The sequence below is a fragment of the Lolium perenne genome, chromosome 6 (genome assembly GCF_019359855.2).
Source record: "Lolium perenne isolate Kyuss_39 chromosome 6, Kyuss_2.0, whole genome shotgun sequence".
Lineage (NCBI taxonomy): Eukaryota > Viridiplantae > Streptophyta > Magnoliopsida > Poales > Poaceae > Lolium > Lolium perenne.
In genome coordinates this window covers 230188954-230204488 of record NC_067249.2, presented here as the reverse complement: position 1 = coordinate 230204488, position 15535 = coordinate 230188954, and the positions used below count along the sequence as shown (strand labels likewise).

The window sequence follows — 15535 nt, the reverse complement described above, 5'->3', positions numbered from 1 at the left end:
AATCCAAATGACATGACATTGTACTCATACAATCCATAGCTGGTGGTGAAGGCAGTTTTAGGGATATCGGTGGCACGAATCTTTAGTTGATGGTAACCAGTCCTCAGATCAATCTTCGAGAACACTTTGGCACCGGTAAGCTGGTCAAACAGGTCTTCTATCTTCGGCAAGGGGTACTTGTTCTTGATGGTGACATCGTTAAGCTTACGGTAATCCGTACATAAACGATTGGCACCATCCTTCTTGTCCACAAACAAAACTGGTGATCTCCAAGGCGACGCACTTGGTCGAATCAGACCCTTGAATAGCATATCATACAGTTGCTTCTTCAGTTCTACTAACTCTGTCGGGTTCATGCTATAGGCTCTCTGGGCTATAGGTTCGGTTCCAGGGATTAACTCGATGATAAACTCGATATCCCGATCTGGGGGCATACCGGGTAGATCATCAGGAAACACATCGGGGTATCGACAAACGACCCTGATCTGATCCAAGGTGGGTTTGGCTAAACTCTGGTTGCAGGTAAACTTTCTGGGTATTTTTTCCGATATATGCTCGACTAATATTCCGGTGCTACTAGTCATGGTGATGGCCTTCTTGGCACAATCAATCAACCCATGATGTTTCGACATCCAGTCCATACCCAGGACTACTTCCAATCCTTGTGTTCCCAGAACAATCATATTTGCATAAAATTCTATTTCTTGGATTATGATAGGCACATCTTTGCAATTTTTTCTAGCTTTAGTTGTGGAACCAGGTATTTGAAATATCATGACATGCTTCAAACTGATTGGTTGAATCTTACTAGTGCATGCAAAATCCTCAGTAACAAACGAATGCGATGCTCCAGAATCAAACAGCACTCTTGCAGGTATTGAGTTAACAGAGAACATACTCAGCACGACATCTGGGGCTTCATGAGCTTCTTCCGCACTCATGTGAAAGAGGCGGCCGCTGCGGTTGTTCGGGTTGTTGGGGGTGAACTTCTTGCCGTTGGCGACACGGCGTTGTTGCTGAGCAGGGCCAGAGGTGTTGGCTGCAGTCTTGGCGAGTCTCTTGGGGCACTCGTTGGAGTAGTGCCCCACCACTCCGCACTCGTAACAAGTGATGGTGGACTTGTCCTTGGGGGTGATCGGAACAGCGTTGCTCCCAGTCCTCGGAGCAGTGTTGGAGGTGTTGTTGTTGTGGTTGGGGGCTCGGGGCGGAGCGCGGTTGAAGTTGTTGTGGTTGTTGTTGTAGTTGCTGTTGTTGGGGTGGCCTCCTGGCCTGGGGTTTCCTCCACTCCGGTTCTGATAACCCGGACGTGGGTTCTGCATTGGGGGTTTGTTGTTTCTGGGGGCGAAGCCTCCGCTTGAGCTAGGGCGATACCTGGGGGTATTGCTGGGCCCACTCTGGTGCATCATACGGCGCTTGCGGTTCTCATTGGCCTGGTTGAGTTTCCCCTCCATCTGGATGGCGGAGTCAACAAGGGCTTCCAGGTCAGCAAAAGGGATGTTAACCAGCACAGTCTGCATCTCATCGTGCAGTCCATTCATGAACCTTTCCTTCCTCTTCTCGGTGGTGTGCGTCTCGTCCGGGGCGTACCTTGACAGAGTGAGGAATCTGTCGCAGTATTCTACCACGGTCAGTCGGCCTTGCTTCAGTTCCCTGAACTCATCCCTCATCTTCTTGATGAGACCCGGTGGCACATGGTACTTACTGAACTTGAGCTTGAAATCTGCCCAAGTCATCATTTGCCCCGCATTTAATGCACGGGCACTTGTCCACCAGGCACGTGCAGGTCCTGCCAGATAGTGGGTGGCAAATAGCACCTTCTCATTGTCTTCAACTCCGGCAACCTCAAGATTGTTCTCCATTGTCTGGAGCCAGTCATCAGCGTCCAGAGGCTCCTCCGTCTTGCTAAACACCGGTGGGTTGGTGTTCTGGAAGTTCTTCAGTTTTGACCCTGGGTGGTCGTGGTTTCCATGGCCTTGATTGCCCTGAGCAATCTGTTGAAGTGCAGCGATGTTGGCTTGCCTTTCGGCTCTTTCAACCTCTCTATCAGCCATCATCATTTGCAACATTTGCATCATTGCATCCTGATTGGCATTGCGAGTCGAGGGTGCCATCTGAACAGGGATACAGATCATAAGACGAGAGGGAAATTTCTATGGCTCATTTTGGATAAAAATCACAAGGTTTAAAACTTGAATTCTGGATATATTAAACTTAAACACACAACATAGTTATTAAGGCAGCAAATATTACAAACCGGAGGGTTTGAAGAACCCTTTCATCAATCTACGATACATGGGGCGGATACAAAGGACCGATACATATCATGCTACGCAAGTGCTCAGACGGGACTACCCTCCATCAACAGTGATGGGGACGGCTTCATCCTCAACGGGGTAGAAGTCCAGATCGTCATCCTCCTCATAGTCATTGTCGTTGCTTACGAAGGAGTAGCCATCCCCCTGGATGTCCTCTCCCTCACCTTCTCCTTCCAGATCCCTGAGCAGCTCCGCCTGGGTCTCGACGGTCTCCTTCAGTGTGGCAATCCTGGCCTTGAGGCGGTGGATGGTGTAATCCTTCTTCGCGTTCTCACGGCGAAGAGTCTGACGCTCCTTGGCGAGGACCTTGATGGTCTCGGCATGCTGGAGTAGCTGGAGGTGGGTGAAGTTGATGCGGGCGCGGGAGTCATCCAGCTGGGTGTGAGCCTCGTTCAGCATGAAGTCGAGGTGCTCGACGTGGTGCCTCAGCTGGGGGTGAGATGGCAGACTCAGGGGCACTCCAAGGGAGTTGTGCCTTGCGTAGGACACAAAGCGTTCCCCCTCGAGGTCCATCGCGTTTTGCCCGCACAGACGTGCGAGCGCTTCCTGCATCCCACGAGCGAGTCCATCGACCCAGTTGTTCTCCCTGAAGGAGAACTGGATCCGGTTAGTCAGGAGGGACGTGGACTTTCCGCGGAGGTCAGCCATAATGACCCATTGGAGCTCCCCTCCGGGCTGGTCATTGACCTGACCCCCGAAGAATTCCGGGGGTGCGCGTCCGAGAAACTCCGTCAGGGCGAAGAGGTCCCTTTCGAAGACCAGACCGCCACCATTCCCAAGCTGGTAGAACTCCATCTGGGTGAATAGCTCCATCTGTAGAGGGATTAGATGAGTAAGTTAGAGAAGTGCAAGTGTTCAAATTTTAATTACTTAAAAGGAAGAGCATGAATTATTTTACAAAAGATCTTCAAAGGTAAGAGTGTGAATATGTTTTCGTAACTATTTCCTTCATTGTATTTTAAACTAAGTTTGTCAAACGTCCATTCTAACTAGGGTCTTGTTGCGGTCAGAAACCCACCGGCGAGCAACGACGGGCAATACAGTAGAGCCGGGAACAACTTAGGGCTGCGGCTAGCCCTGGTCCCTCCGAGCGACGGCCCGCAAAGAACTCCGGCACGCACGTCCGATGCTGGTGCAAGGGCGTGCCACCTGACCTATACCTGGTCAGGAAGGTGATGGAGATGCCTCGCTTAGTTTCCTGCATGGCATACACGTAAACATTAAATACGAGCCTCGATCGGCTCTCAGGTTGTCCTGTGAATCGGCTCAAAGAGCCGATCCACCCATGATTCGTACGAGGTGCACGAATATATGGTGGTCCTGCTTGATCAAGATAAAGCTAAAACGATCTACGACGATTTAGGGTTTTCACCGCATAATCGGATCATCCTACTCACGATTGGGCCTCGCGGCCACGCACGGTGATCGTAAGCCGGTCCTAGATAGGGCCTAAAAACCAACACGAGGTTGATCCTCGGAACATCCTGTCTAGGACTAGCAAACGACACCCTACGCGCCGCTGGATCCTCCAACCCTTTGTAAGGCCTAACTATTGCAGATATTAAACTAATCCTTGAAGAACAAGGAGCAACCGTAACGGATCGGATCTACTAAATAAAGATCAAGCGGGGTGCCGCCCTTACACCTAAGATAGGTGTAAGGGCGGCTAGATGTATAAGGGTTGCACGACGATAGCATATGATACGAAGAACAATGCTAACCCTAACACATCTAAGATAACTACGTTGCTCGCCATAAAAAAGGCTTCAGTACGAGCAACGCATGAACAACAAATAGGCTTATGCTGCCTAGATCGCAAGATGCGATCTAGGCAGCATGATGCTTACCGGAAGAAACCCTCGAGACGAAGGAGTTGGCGATGCGCCGAGATTGATTTGTGGTGAACGTTGGTTGTTGTTTATTTCATAAACCCTAGATACATATTTATAGTCCGTAGACTTTCTAACGTGGGAATAATCCCAACCGTGCACGAGACAAAGTCTAACTAACCGACACGTATCCTTATATATTACAGATACACGGGCAAACTAGCCCAAACTTTGCATAACAGGCTGATTCACGTATCTCTTCTATGTATATTCTTCAAGTCCATCTTGATCGCGGCCCACCTCTGACTCGGTCAAATTCTGGTGATAACAGGTCTCCTAAGGTCAAACAATGGCTCTGATACCAACTTGTCAACACCCGGATTTTTAAGTCCAGATGCCTATTATATCATACATCGCAATCCCAGGAAGATTATTTTTGCGAGACATAATAGTAAGTAGCATAGAGTCATTATTTCTTACAACACATACTTGTCTTACAACAATGGATCACATGATCCAATATTACACAAATAGATTGTTCAACATCACAAATAAGTAGCGGAAGCGTAGTAGTAGTGGACTATCTATTCCACAGGCAACGCTTGACGTTAGAAGATGATCCTAGTTATCGTAGACGTCCTGTTGTCCGTCATCCTGATACTGTTGCTCCTCTTCAAAGTCTGGCATTTGAATAGCCAGGGCAAAGCCCTGAGTACTTTAAAGTACTCGCAAACTAATACTAAAGTAATTACCTATTTAGGGTAGTGAGGGGTGCTAAGCTCTAGGTTTATTTGCATAAAGCCAAGTTTTAGTTCATCAAACATTTAGTAAAGACTCATCATTTGCTAGACTAACTCAAGTGGGAACATTAGTGTCATTCCCACAAATCATTTGTAATTCAAGTCAAAATCACCTTCCAATTCATCATTCCTTTTTAAGATCAAAACTCTGATAACGGAACAGTATGGCCTTTCCAATCGTCTGTAACCGTGGACACGGCTATTCGAATAGGTTTAACACTCTGCAGAGGTTGTACTCTTGTGCCACAACTTTTGATTACATCCGTCGAGGATAACCCCGAATCATCGTAACTCAGTACGCGGATCATCAACCTTAACCTTTCACTTATATATACTAGTATAGGCACCTCTCCCCATGAGCTTGGCCTCCCGGTGAAAACCAACTGTTAACCCGGGAACTGCACATGGCTTGGGTCGTACATTCACCTCATATTCACATCATTTCTCATATACGGAGGCAGCCTCGGTGTAACCCCTATGATGCTTGTTTAGAGGGAACCCATACTAAAATACACAAGCTTCTAGTTAAGCCCTACCCATAATCAGGTATTGTGGGGGTACTTGTATAATTGGAAGGGTATCGCATTCAAACCCAATCATCAGTTTTCATTTAAATTCACCAAGTCAACCATGTCACCTTCAAGTTCACATTCTTTCGAAGTCATTTTACTTCACCATGTTCCCATCTAGAGTGGTCAAATTTTAGTTGATTAGCACTAGCCACTATTTCATGAGGGGTGCTATCTAACTTGGATTTGCTCTAAGCTAACCTTAAATATGGTTCTACTCTAGACCAAGTGAATCATAAATCAAAAAGTACTTTGAAAGTAAATAAGCAAAATAACTGCAAGGTAAAACATGGGATAGGTAATACATAACATTAAAGTGTGATGGTGCCTTGCTCTTGTAGAGCTTTGCACCATGGTGGTTAGAAAGGGTTAGCTTGCCTTGGTGGGGGTAGGAGTCAAAGTTTTCCTCCTCCTCTTGAGAGTAGCCTTCCTCCTCTTGGTATTCCTCGTTACTAGCGTCTATATACGAATACGAAGTATAAACACCAAACCAATCTTGCATACTAGACTAAAACACACCAAAGAGTTCACTCAATTAATCCTAACATCACATCATTCATGGCATGGTGAATTACTTGGTTCATTCTTATTTAAGAGAAAAATAATTTCCTCTCATTATAAGTATTTATTTAAATTGCTAATTAATCCTTTGGAGAGAAAATAATTTCCTCTCATTCTATCTTTTTAAGATTTAATCTCCACAAATAATAATAAGGTATGAAATATAAGTTTACCAAGGTCAACATTTCATATCTATTATGAGGGAGTATAATTTAAATGAGGTGCTACACCTCATGCAATTTAAGACTAACCTAAAAATGATTTAAAATCTCTAAGTAATAACAATCAGAGGTTTATTAACCCAAGGTCATTACCTCTTCTTGTATTACTTAAGATCAAGATTTAAATGAGAGAGTGGCTCTCATATTAGTTAAAGAATTTGAATTCCAAGTTTTAAATGCACTAGAAATGGCTCCATAGCCACTATTTTAATCTAGTCCATGATCATGCAAACAACCTGGCTAGATTATTGCATAATCAATTAGAGTACATCATTTGTGACCTATGAGAGTTGGAATCAAATCCAAATCAATTTTGGTTAAATTTTAAATAAAGTTTGAATCTGCAAAAGTCCCTGTCTTGTTATTTTTAGCATTTTAATTCTACTACGAAATTGGGGATGGGACCAGTGGCATTAGTTAGATAATTTTATTGGCTTTCCAACGGTATAAAGTTTGCTAAGTTTGGTGCAGTGGTTCAAAAGTTATTCAAATTTGAAGTGAGCACCAGATTTGAATTTGACTGAAACTATTTAATCCAGATTTGAATTAATGGGCTGCGCGGGAAAAGAGAATGGGCCGAACGGATTTAAATAGCGAAGCACGGCCCAGCAAGCATCTGGTGCGAGTGGGCTGCCCTAACGAGTGGGGGCCACCCGTCAGTGGCTATTAAACCAGCGAAACGGTACGCGATATAAACACCGTCGGATTAGATCACAGATCAACGGCTCTCAGCCGTCGTCTTCTCCGGCGAGAGGCCGTGTGTCTGGCGGCGAGCCTAGGGGGTGGGAGGACCTACCGGCGTTCCCGCGGGGTTCTGCTGGGTGCGAGGCGGCGTTGTCGACGGTGAGGAAGCTCCTGGTAGCAGTGGCGAGGCTCGGGGAGGCGTGGATCAACGGCGTCGATGTACTGGCTCCGGCGGCGGTGATCTTGCAATTGGGGCGCCTCCGGCAGTAATTGGAAGAGCTACGGTGGTGAGGAGGATCAGTGAAGAGAGGGGAGTCGAATGGTGTGAATGGAGCGTGCTGGGAGTGGCTCTATTTATAGTGTCGAGGGGTGCCGTGGGGTGCTGTGAAGGGGTAAGCATGGCGCGGCGTCTCCGGCGATCGAAAGGGCAAGTGAAGGACGGCACTCGATGGACGGTGGCATGACGATGCTGAGGCGTCTTTCGGCGCTGCCAAAGCTAGACGGAATCGTTCAGGGTTATGAATTGAGTGCGGCAGTACTGCGGCAGGATTCTGACGAGGACGACGGCGACAAGGCTTCTGCGCGCGCTTGAGCATGTCTAGTGGCTAGAGGAGAGGGAGGCGGTGGTCGACGCAGTGCTAGGCTTTGCAGGGGTGGAGTAGGGCGCTCGATCGCGCGGCGCTCTGGCGCGTCTAGAGCGCGCTCACCGCGTGCCTGGCGTGCACTGGCACGGTTCTGGACGCGTGCGTTCTGGCCAATGCCGTGCCTTGGTGATCGAGGGCGGTGTACTGGCAGAGTCCTTGTGCTCCAGAGATGCTCTTGGACAAGGTTCTGAAGAGAGAGGTAGGCCAGAGAGGAGGTGACCAAAGGTGGCCGGCATGGCCACGGCATGCCATAGTTTAGGGTTGTTTCTCCACTTTAAACGATGGGGCAAGGACGGGCTCAATGCAGGGGAGGTAGTAGAAGCTAATCATCATGAATTAAAGTGGGTTTAGGCGAAAATCCATCGTGTAATAGCCTGCATTGCCAAAGCCAGAAGTTGCCTGCCAAGTGTTCGGCCTTATGGCCGCATGAACAAAATTTGGGAATTCCGAAATTCTTTTTGGTGGAGTTCAAACATATTAATTAAGTGTTAGAGTGGTGGTGGTGGTATACCATTTGGAGAAGATTTGCAAATTTTCAAATTTGAGGTGATCTAGATTTCATTCCCGGGTCCCATCTTGGCACATCATTTCTGGTCAACCTAGTCAACTCTAGCCCTGATGGTCAACACCAAAGTTGTTCACCTTCACTTGCTCTTGGATGAGGTGGTCATAGTTTACCAAATTGGGTTTAGGAACCAGAAGATAAATGGGTGCAAAGTGGTGAAGAAAATAAAAAGGGGACATATGACCATTATCATATGTGTGATAGTTTTGAGTTTTTATTTGCTTTGATTCTTGTTTCTTTGATGCATTTGGGTTTGTTTTTGTTATATAAAAGTTTTAGAAACCATAGGTCAAGCAATGGTGGCCTTTGATGAAGATTTGCAAATTTGCTCTTATGTGTATGAGAGGGAATTTGGAATTCTTTTCCAATTCTTTTAATTTCCTCCATTTAGGGTTTTGTGATCTTGGTTTAAGGTTTAATAACAAGTGATCAACATCTCAACACTAATCATGGTAATTGCACAAAAGAAAAGCACATTATGCATAGAACTATATGGAACACTATATGCAAAATAGAAAAGTTTTTGTTTGTTGTGAAAATTGAGTAATTGACTTTTCTCTCTTTATTTATTTGGTTGAAACTTGGGATGTTACAGAGTGCACTCCGCCCCCAAAACGCTCTCGTACCCTTCACGCGCTAGAGAGAAACGTCGCTCACCGGAGCTAGGGGATCCTAGACGCGGGGAACAACCGGGATTGGAGAAGAACTTGAGGACGACGGCGACGTGCACCTACGGGGGAGAGCGGCGCTGACCGACAACGGAGAGCTTCGGAAGCCAAGGGCGGTGGTGAGCGACGACGGGGAGCTCCGGGAGCCATCCCCTCCGCCGAGATCTACGCGGCGACCACCCTGGCGATATTTCTCCTCCACCGGGGAGAACGAGACAGGGGAAAAGTGGAGCACTACGCTACGCACGCTACGGACAAGAAGGCACATGCCACGGAATTCAAACAGAAAAACCAGAAAAAACCAAGAACTGGAAAAACAGACCAAACCCAGACGTGGGACGCGCGGGGACGAATGAAAGAAATCAGTGCGCCAAGATTCACGCGAGAGGACGAATGAACGGCCAAAGATCTGATTTGAAGCCAATTGTGTTTTCATCTAGCTGAAATTTAAGAAAAGTGGTTTCTTTTCGATCGCTGGTAACATCGTTCCTTTTGGTAACAAAGATTCCTATAGCCTGTAACATGAAGTCAATAGAAAATCACCAAATGCTGAACAATTTTTTTTTCATTTCTCTGGTGAACAAGTTGACCTACTGTGTCCTATGCTCAGGATTCAGTAAAGAAAAACTTGTGTGCACATTTAGACTGCTCATAGTGGGAGTAACATAGCTAGTAACATCACACATCTCAAGGCATTTTGGTGACATGACATGCGAATAAATGAAGAAAGAGAGTGAGGTGGTAACTAGCTATGTTACCATAACATCACACACCCCAAGGCAAAATGAGTCTACAACATAATAAATGACACAATGCATGATACCACATATAAGTTACTACCCACTATGAAGGTAGTAACCTAGACTAGTAACATGGCATATGTTACTAGTCTAAGTTACTCCCCACTATGAGCAGCCTTATGCGTTGCTATTTCCTATAGATGACCGGATTCTGTCAGTGGTGTGGAGGAGATAATGTTTCCCGAGACGTCACTTCTTCAGGTAGCCGAAAAACCGTTTTGGCTCTGCGTTTTTATCAAGCAGCCCTTCGCCCCACTTTGAGGTAGTAGCTTCATGTTGGGGTCAGCCGGTCAGCAACGAACTGTCCCAACAGCCATGTTTAGCGTGCTGGACGAAAAGCAAAAGTTTCTCCTGCAAGTTGATTTCATTTGACTTTTGCTCATGTATATTTTTTATCAGGAGATTTATGATATGTATTACCTACGTTTATAAATAGTGTATAAATACATCTAAATTTCAATAAATTGAGAACCAACCTGCGGTTGGATGGTTAGGACGGCTGTGACACCCACAGCCCATCAGAGTTTAAATTTCAGTTTGACACTTTATTGTCTCACAAAGGTGGAATATTTTTTTAGTGACAGGTAACGTTACCGTCGATAATGGTACGCCTCTGGTGACTACGTCAGTCTCAAGACTCGCTGTATCAGTTTCATCGACTCAATCTCTCGAAGGTGCTTATAGGGATAGGGTGTGCGTATATAGTTTATAGAGGTGAGTGTATGTACGTATGTGTAAACACGATGTTAAATTATTATTTTTTATCATAAAAAGAGGTAGTAGATGAATTTAGAGCATCTCCACCGACACGCCCTAAATGGGCGCCGACAGGTGAGCCGACACAACTGTATTGGGCGCCCCGGCAGGAACTCCTTAGTCTAGGGACGACCATCCTAAACCGGCGCTTCCTATACGGCGTCCCCCCAAAAAATAGTTTTCCCTTTTCACCAAATTATAACATTTTGCAACCACTTCAAACAATAATTTATAGTGTTTAAACATACAAATTATTTCACGCACATAGCTCAAAAATAAAAATTATGTTATTCATACAAGCATCAAGTAAATTGCAGTCCAACAAGTTCATGCAGTATTTCTTCTTGCACCCACAAATGCTCAATAAAATCATTGTTATTAAATTTTAAAGGAGTTTGCACTGGTTTGTTGGTGATTGTATTAGACTCGAAAACTAGCCGACAACTTTTACACCGCGTCGATGTGGCACAAGAATTATACCAGACCCCTCCGGTAGATATGCTTTTAAAATAAGAGTGTCTATGTCTAAGTTGACTGAGATTTCTTAAGTCTCAGTCATCTCAGAAAAGTGCAGCAGCAGTTCAAAGAAAAGTGCAACTTGATTCAGTTGCACATTTCTGGTGGAAAAATGCAATTGCACTTTTCTAAACAAAAATGCAACTCAATCACTTTTTTAAGTAACTTAGACTTAAAAAAATCTCGATTGACTGAGATATTGTAAAACCGTTTTAAAATAGCATAATGACACGGAGAAACAGATTCGGCGTCGGCGACCATGAGGCGCGCGGCTCCTCCTGTCGGGGAGAAATTTCAGACCCGTGGAGCACATGGGCGGGCGGAACAATGCCCGTTTCGAAGTAGAAGAATATCCACATGCATATTCTGTCACGCCTCGTAACGCCATTATCAGTCCACATTTTAGTACGATGCAAAGAAAGCAAGTCATAATTTGGCAAAATAGGCAAACTTTTGATCCGCCTTTCCTTTTGAAAACGGACAGCATTTTCCCAGCTCTGAAACGGAAACTTTGCATCCGTGCGTACCATCCACGCCCAACACTCCAATCACCTACCGCAAACCCAAACAGACACTGACCGCGGGCCACACGCTCCGCGGGCCCCACGCCCAGCGAGCCCAACGAATAACCCTAATTAACAACAACTCGCCTCTCTCCCCCTCGATATATTCCCCCAGCACCTCACCACTCTCCTCCTCCTCCTCAACAAATCCCACGCCAGCGGAGAGCGCTCAGAAAGCACCGCCGCCAACGCCAGCCCGCGAATCCCCTCCCGGATCTCCCGGCCCGGCGGCGATGGCGCTCTCCGACCTCTCCCGCGAGTCGCTCCTCCCCAGCTTCCTCTACTCCGCCTCGCCCTTCACCGCCGCCTCACGCCTCTCCGCCTCCTCCTACCAGGCGGCCCCCGCCGCGGCCGGGGCCCCGGCTCCCCCCGCCTCCGCCTTCGGCGGCGGCGCTGGCAAGCCCTTCTCGATCAACTCCCCCAACGAGAAGATCGAGATGTACTCTCCAGCCTTCTACGCCGCCTGCACCGCCGGGGGGATCGCCAGCTGCGGGCTCACCCACATGGCCGTCACCCCGCTCGACCTCGTCAAGTGTAACATGCAGGTAAACCTCTAGATCTGCAACCTCCGCGCCTCTAGGCCTCTACCTCGTATGGTTTCCGCGTAGATCTGGCCTTGCTCCCGACGGTTCGGTGCGTGGGAGGGAATATGCGGATTTCGATCTCCGTCCTCTAGGCGTTGCCCGATCTGGACCCGTAAATCTGGCGTGTGCCCCGCTTCTCCGTGCATTTAGTTTCGCTCCTGGTTACGATTTACTTCCCGTTTTGTTTCCCGGTACGGATTTTGTTGGTCCAGATGCGCTGGTTGCTCATTGCGTAGGTGGGCTAGGACTATACAAAAACGTACGTGCTAGCAGTTGAGTGAATTGCAATTCCACTAGGCGCACTTTTCTGCGTTTGCTAGTTTGTTCGAATAAACGCCTTGTTATTTCAGTCACTTGGCCGATTCATGTGTCCCTTCCATCGGTGCTAGCTGATTGCCTCAGAAATTGTATCCGTGAGTGTACATTTCTTCTCCTTGTACTTTGGTCTATGCTATTGCTCTGAAGCCCAACCATAATATTGTGCCTGTTCGTAGTTAATTTCAAGTTTTATCGTCAAGGAGATGTGGCAAACCTGTGATAACCTCTATATGTACTACATGCCTTTTGTTCCTAGAGTGATGCTTTACATTGTTCAACATTGTCACTTTAGCAGTGGAACTGTCCAGTCATTGAAGTCGAGTCCCAACTGCGGGCAATTATACAATTTATGCCTTAACAAGTCACATCAATTTAAAGTGTAGCAATTTGCTACATGATGGTGCTTATGCCTCTTGTGGTGAATGTGGTTGATTTGCTTCTTACCATTTCTTTCTTCACATTAGCATTCTACATTTAGCTGCCATCTACTATTTGTGGTTTCAAGTATTTTGGACATAACGCATTTCTACCAATTGTTGCAGATCAACCCAGAGAAATACAAGAGCATCTCATCTGGGTTTGGTGTGCTGCTAAAGGAGCAAGGAGCAAGGGGATTCTTCAGGGGATGGGTGCCTACCTTGCTTGGTTACAGTGCCCAGGGGGCCTGCAAGTTTGGCTTCTACGAGTTCTTCAAGAAGACCTACTCGGACATGGCTGGGCCTGAGAATGCCATCAAGTACAAGACCCTGATTTACCTTGCAGGGTCAGCTTCTGCTGAGCTGATTGCTGATGTCGCTCTCTGCCCCATGGAGGCTGTCAAGGTCCGTGTGCAGACACAACCTGGATTCGCTCGTGGGTTGAGTGATGGGCTCCCCAAGTTCATCAAGGCTGAGGGTGCTGCTGGGTAAGTAATTATTTGTCAACTGTCTTAAAAGCTTAATGATTTTGCCACTTGTTTGCTGATCATAGTCCCTAAAAACTTCTACTGGTTAATAATTGCAGGCTTTACAAGGGAATTGTTCCGCTCTGGGGTCGCCAGATTCCTTGTAAGTGCTCCTCTTGCCGTTCTGTTACATTCTATTCTGTGAGCATTGATTCTCACTCCAATAGTTGGTGCACGATTCTGGCTTACTTTGGAACCAATTGGTCTAATACTGGTCCTTCCTGTGTCATATAAACATGTACTTTTTGTTTTGCATTGAAAGTTATTTGTGATGACTTCTTACTTTCTCTTCTCCAATGACCCTACTGCTATGAGTGAAGCCCTTTTGTAGTCAACATTATGTGCATTGTTCACTGCATTTTTTTAGAGGAAGTTCCAGCTATTCACTCAATATCTAAGATGGAAGTTTCGTTGCTGAAGTTTCAAAATTAAATTTCTCACTAAATTAAGGACTATGTTTGTCAGGCAGTACCCTTATTGTATGCCTGTATCCAGTCTTGTTACTTTTATGAAGTTTGCTGAAAGACTGAAGTTCGCTTTATCTTGACCTGTTTTGTAGCTTATGCATACTGATGTTAAGTGATGTAGAATTGTAGATTCCCAGCTAATCATTGATTAGTATTTGCTTCCTTCTTGTAGGAGTTGTCATTTGTGTGATAATTTTAATTAGCAGGTGTAGTCATGTAGATCACATGGTATCTAGATATAATTTTAAGTAACTTATGGGGCTGAGCATAAAATGTGTAATGTGTGATGTGTAAGCAGTGACTTCATTTGGTTTTTGTATTTATATTCTTTCATCTTCTGTAGTTGTTTATAATGTGATGGTGTATTCATTCATTACATACTTCAATATTTTTTTCAGACACCATGATGAAGTTTGCGTCCTTCGAGACCATCGTTGAACTCATCTACAAGCACGCTGTTCCAGTTCCAAAATCTGAGTGCAGCAAGTCTTTCCAGTTGGGTATCAGCTTTGCTGGTGGCTACATCGCTGGTGTCTTCTGTGCCATTGTTTCTCATCCAGCTGACAACTTGGTCTCTTTCCTCAACAATGCCAAGGGTGCTACAATGGGAGATGTAAGCATGTTCTCTCCAGTACCCCATATTGAGAGTTCTGATCCTCTTTTTAATCACTGAATAACTTGCTGACTTGATTTTATCATTAAATCTGCAGGCTGTTAAACAGATTGGCGTTCTGGGCCTCTTCACCAGAGGGCTTCCCCTTCGCATTGTCATGATCGGTACTCTTACTGGTGCCCAGTGGGGAATTTACGACGCCTTCAAGGTCATGGTTGGACTGTAAGTATCTCATCCTCTATACTGAATTACTGATTCATTGCTATATACTGGTCGACTAACGATTGGTAATCCGTTGTTTTTTCCAGTCCAACTACCGGTGGTGTTGCACCAGTTCCTGCAGCAGAGGAAGGGAAAGCCATTGCTTGATATTTTCTGCTACGATGATGACGATGTGTTGTTGGATATCATATCGGTGGTTGGGATTGTATCAGTTTAGTTGCGCCAAATGTTTTATTCTTGTAGCAGATGATCATTGTGTCATCATTTTGATGAGAGGAACTCATTAAGCAGGCCTAGTAGCTCTTTTTTGCCGCCCTACCCCGGAAGTTTGATTTTGACAAAAATAAGTATTAGGACAGCAAGGGTGTTAGAGAGCAGGTTTTGCCATCATCGCCTGTTCTGAGGAATACTCTACTTACACATTGTTGTTTACCTCGTATTTGTGCTGTCGAATTTGTGGAATGCCAGCTTCTGACATGCAATGTTTTGCTGGCGCAGAAGTATATTTATATACTTGCAGTACTAGTTATTTTTTTGTTGTTGCTTGCAAACCCCTTTCGTATTGTGCATGATGTCTCCCTGTTCCTTGTTTGACGTGTGCAGCTCGGTGATGTAAGGTCTGAACCTGTGTCAAGTGGTAGTTCTAATAATTTACAAGCTCACTTATCGCTGTGTTGTGTAGTCTGATCGGGGAAGCAGTAGATCTGGGCCCGGCTCGCTCCTCCTTCCCCTTCGGTGGCGCAGCCGGCCGGCGTGGAGGTGGATGCGTAGTCCGGTCTGTACAGGGTAGCTGTAGGTTTAGGTTTGAGTTTGCCTGCATGGCGTTTGGCGAGATGCCGTTTGCTGGAAGCTTCCCGTCGCAGTTTGCGAGCAGCTGCGTCGGGTTGTCAGCGTCTC

At 46.1% G+C, this 15535-nt stretch overlaps 1 protein-coding gene across 1 annotated transcript; it reads left to right on the top strand.

Moving 5' to 3' along the window:
• Positions 1–11617: 11617 nt before the first annotated feature.
• Positions 11618–15173, top strand: LOC127305946 (mitochondrial phosphate carrier protein 3, mitochondrial). Its single transcript, XM_051336542.1, has 6 exons — positions 11618–12036; positions 12936–13297; positions 13396–13439; positions 14202–14416; positions 14514–14638; positions 14725–15173. The coding sequence occupies exons 1-6, from the start codon at positions 11725–11727 to the stop codon at positions 14783–14785; spliced, it is 1119 nt and encodes a 372-aa protein (XP_051192502.1). The 5' UTR covers positions 11618–11724; the 3' UTR covers positions 14786–15173.
• The last annotated feature ends 362 nt before the right edge of the window (positions 15174–15535 follow it).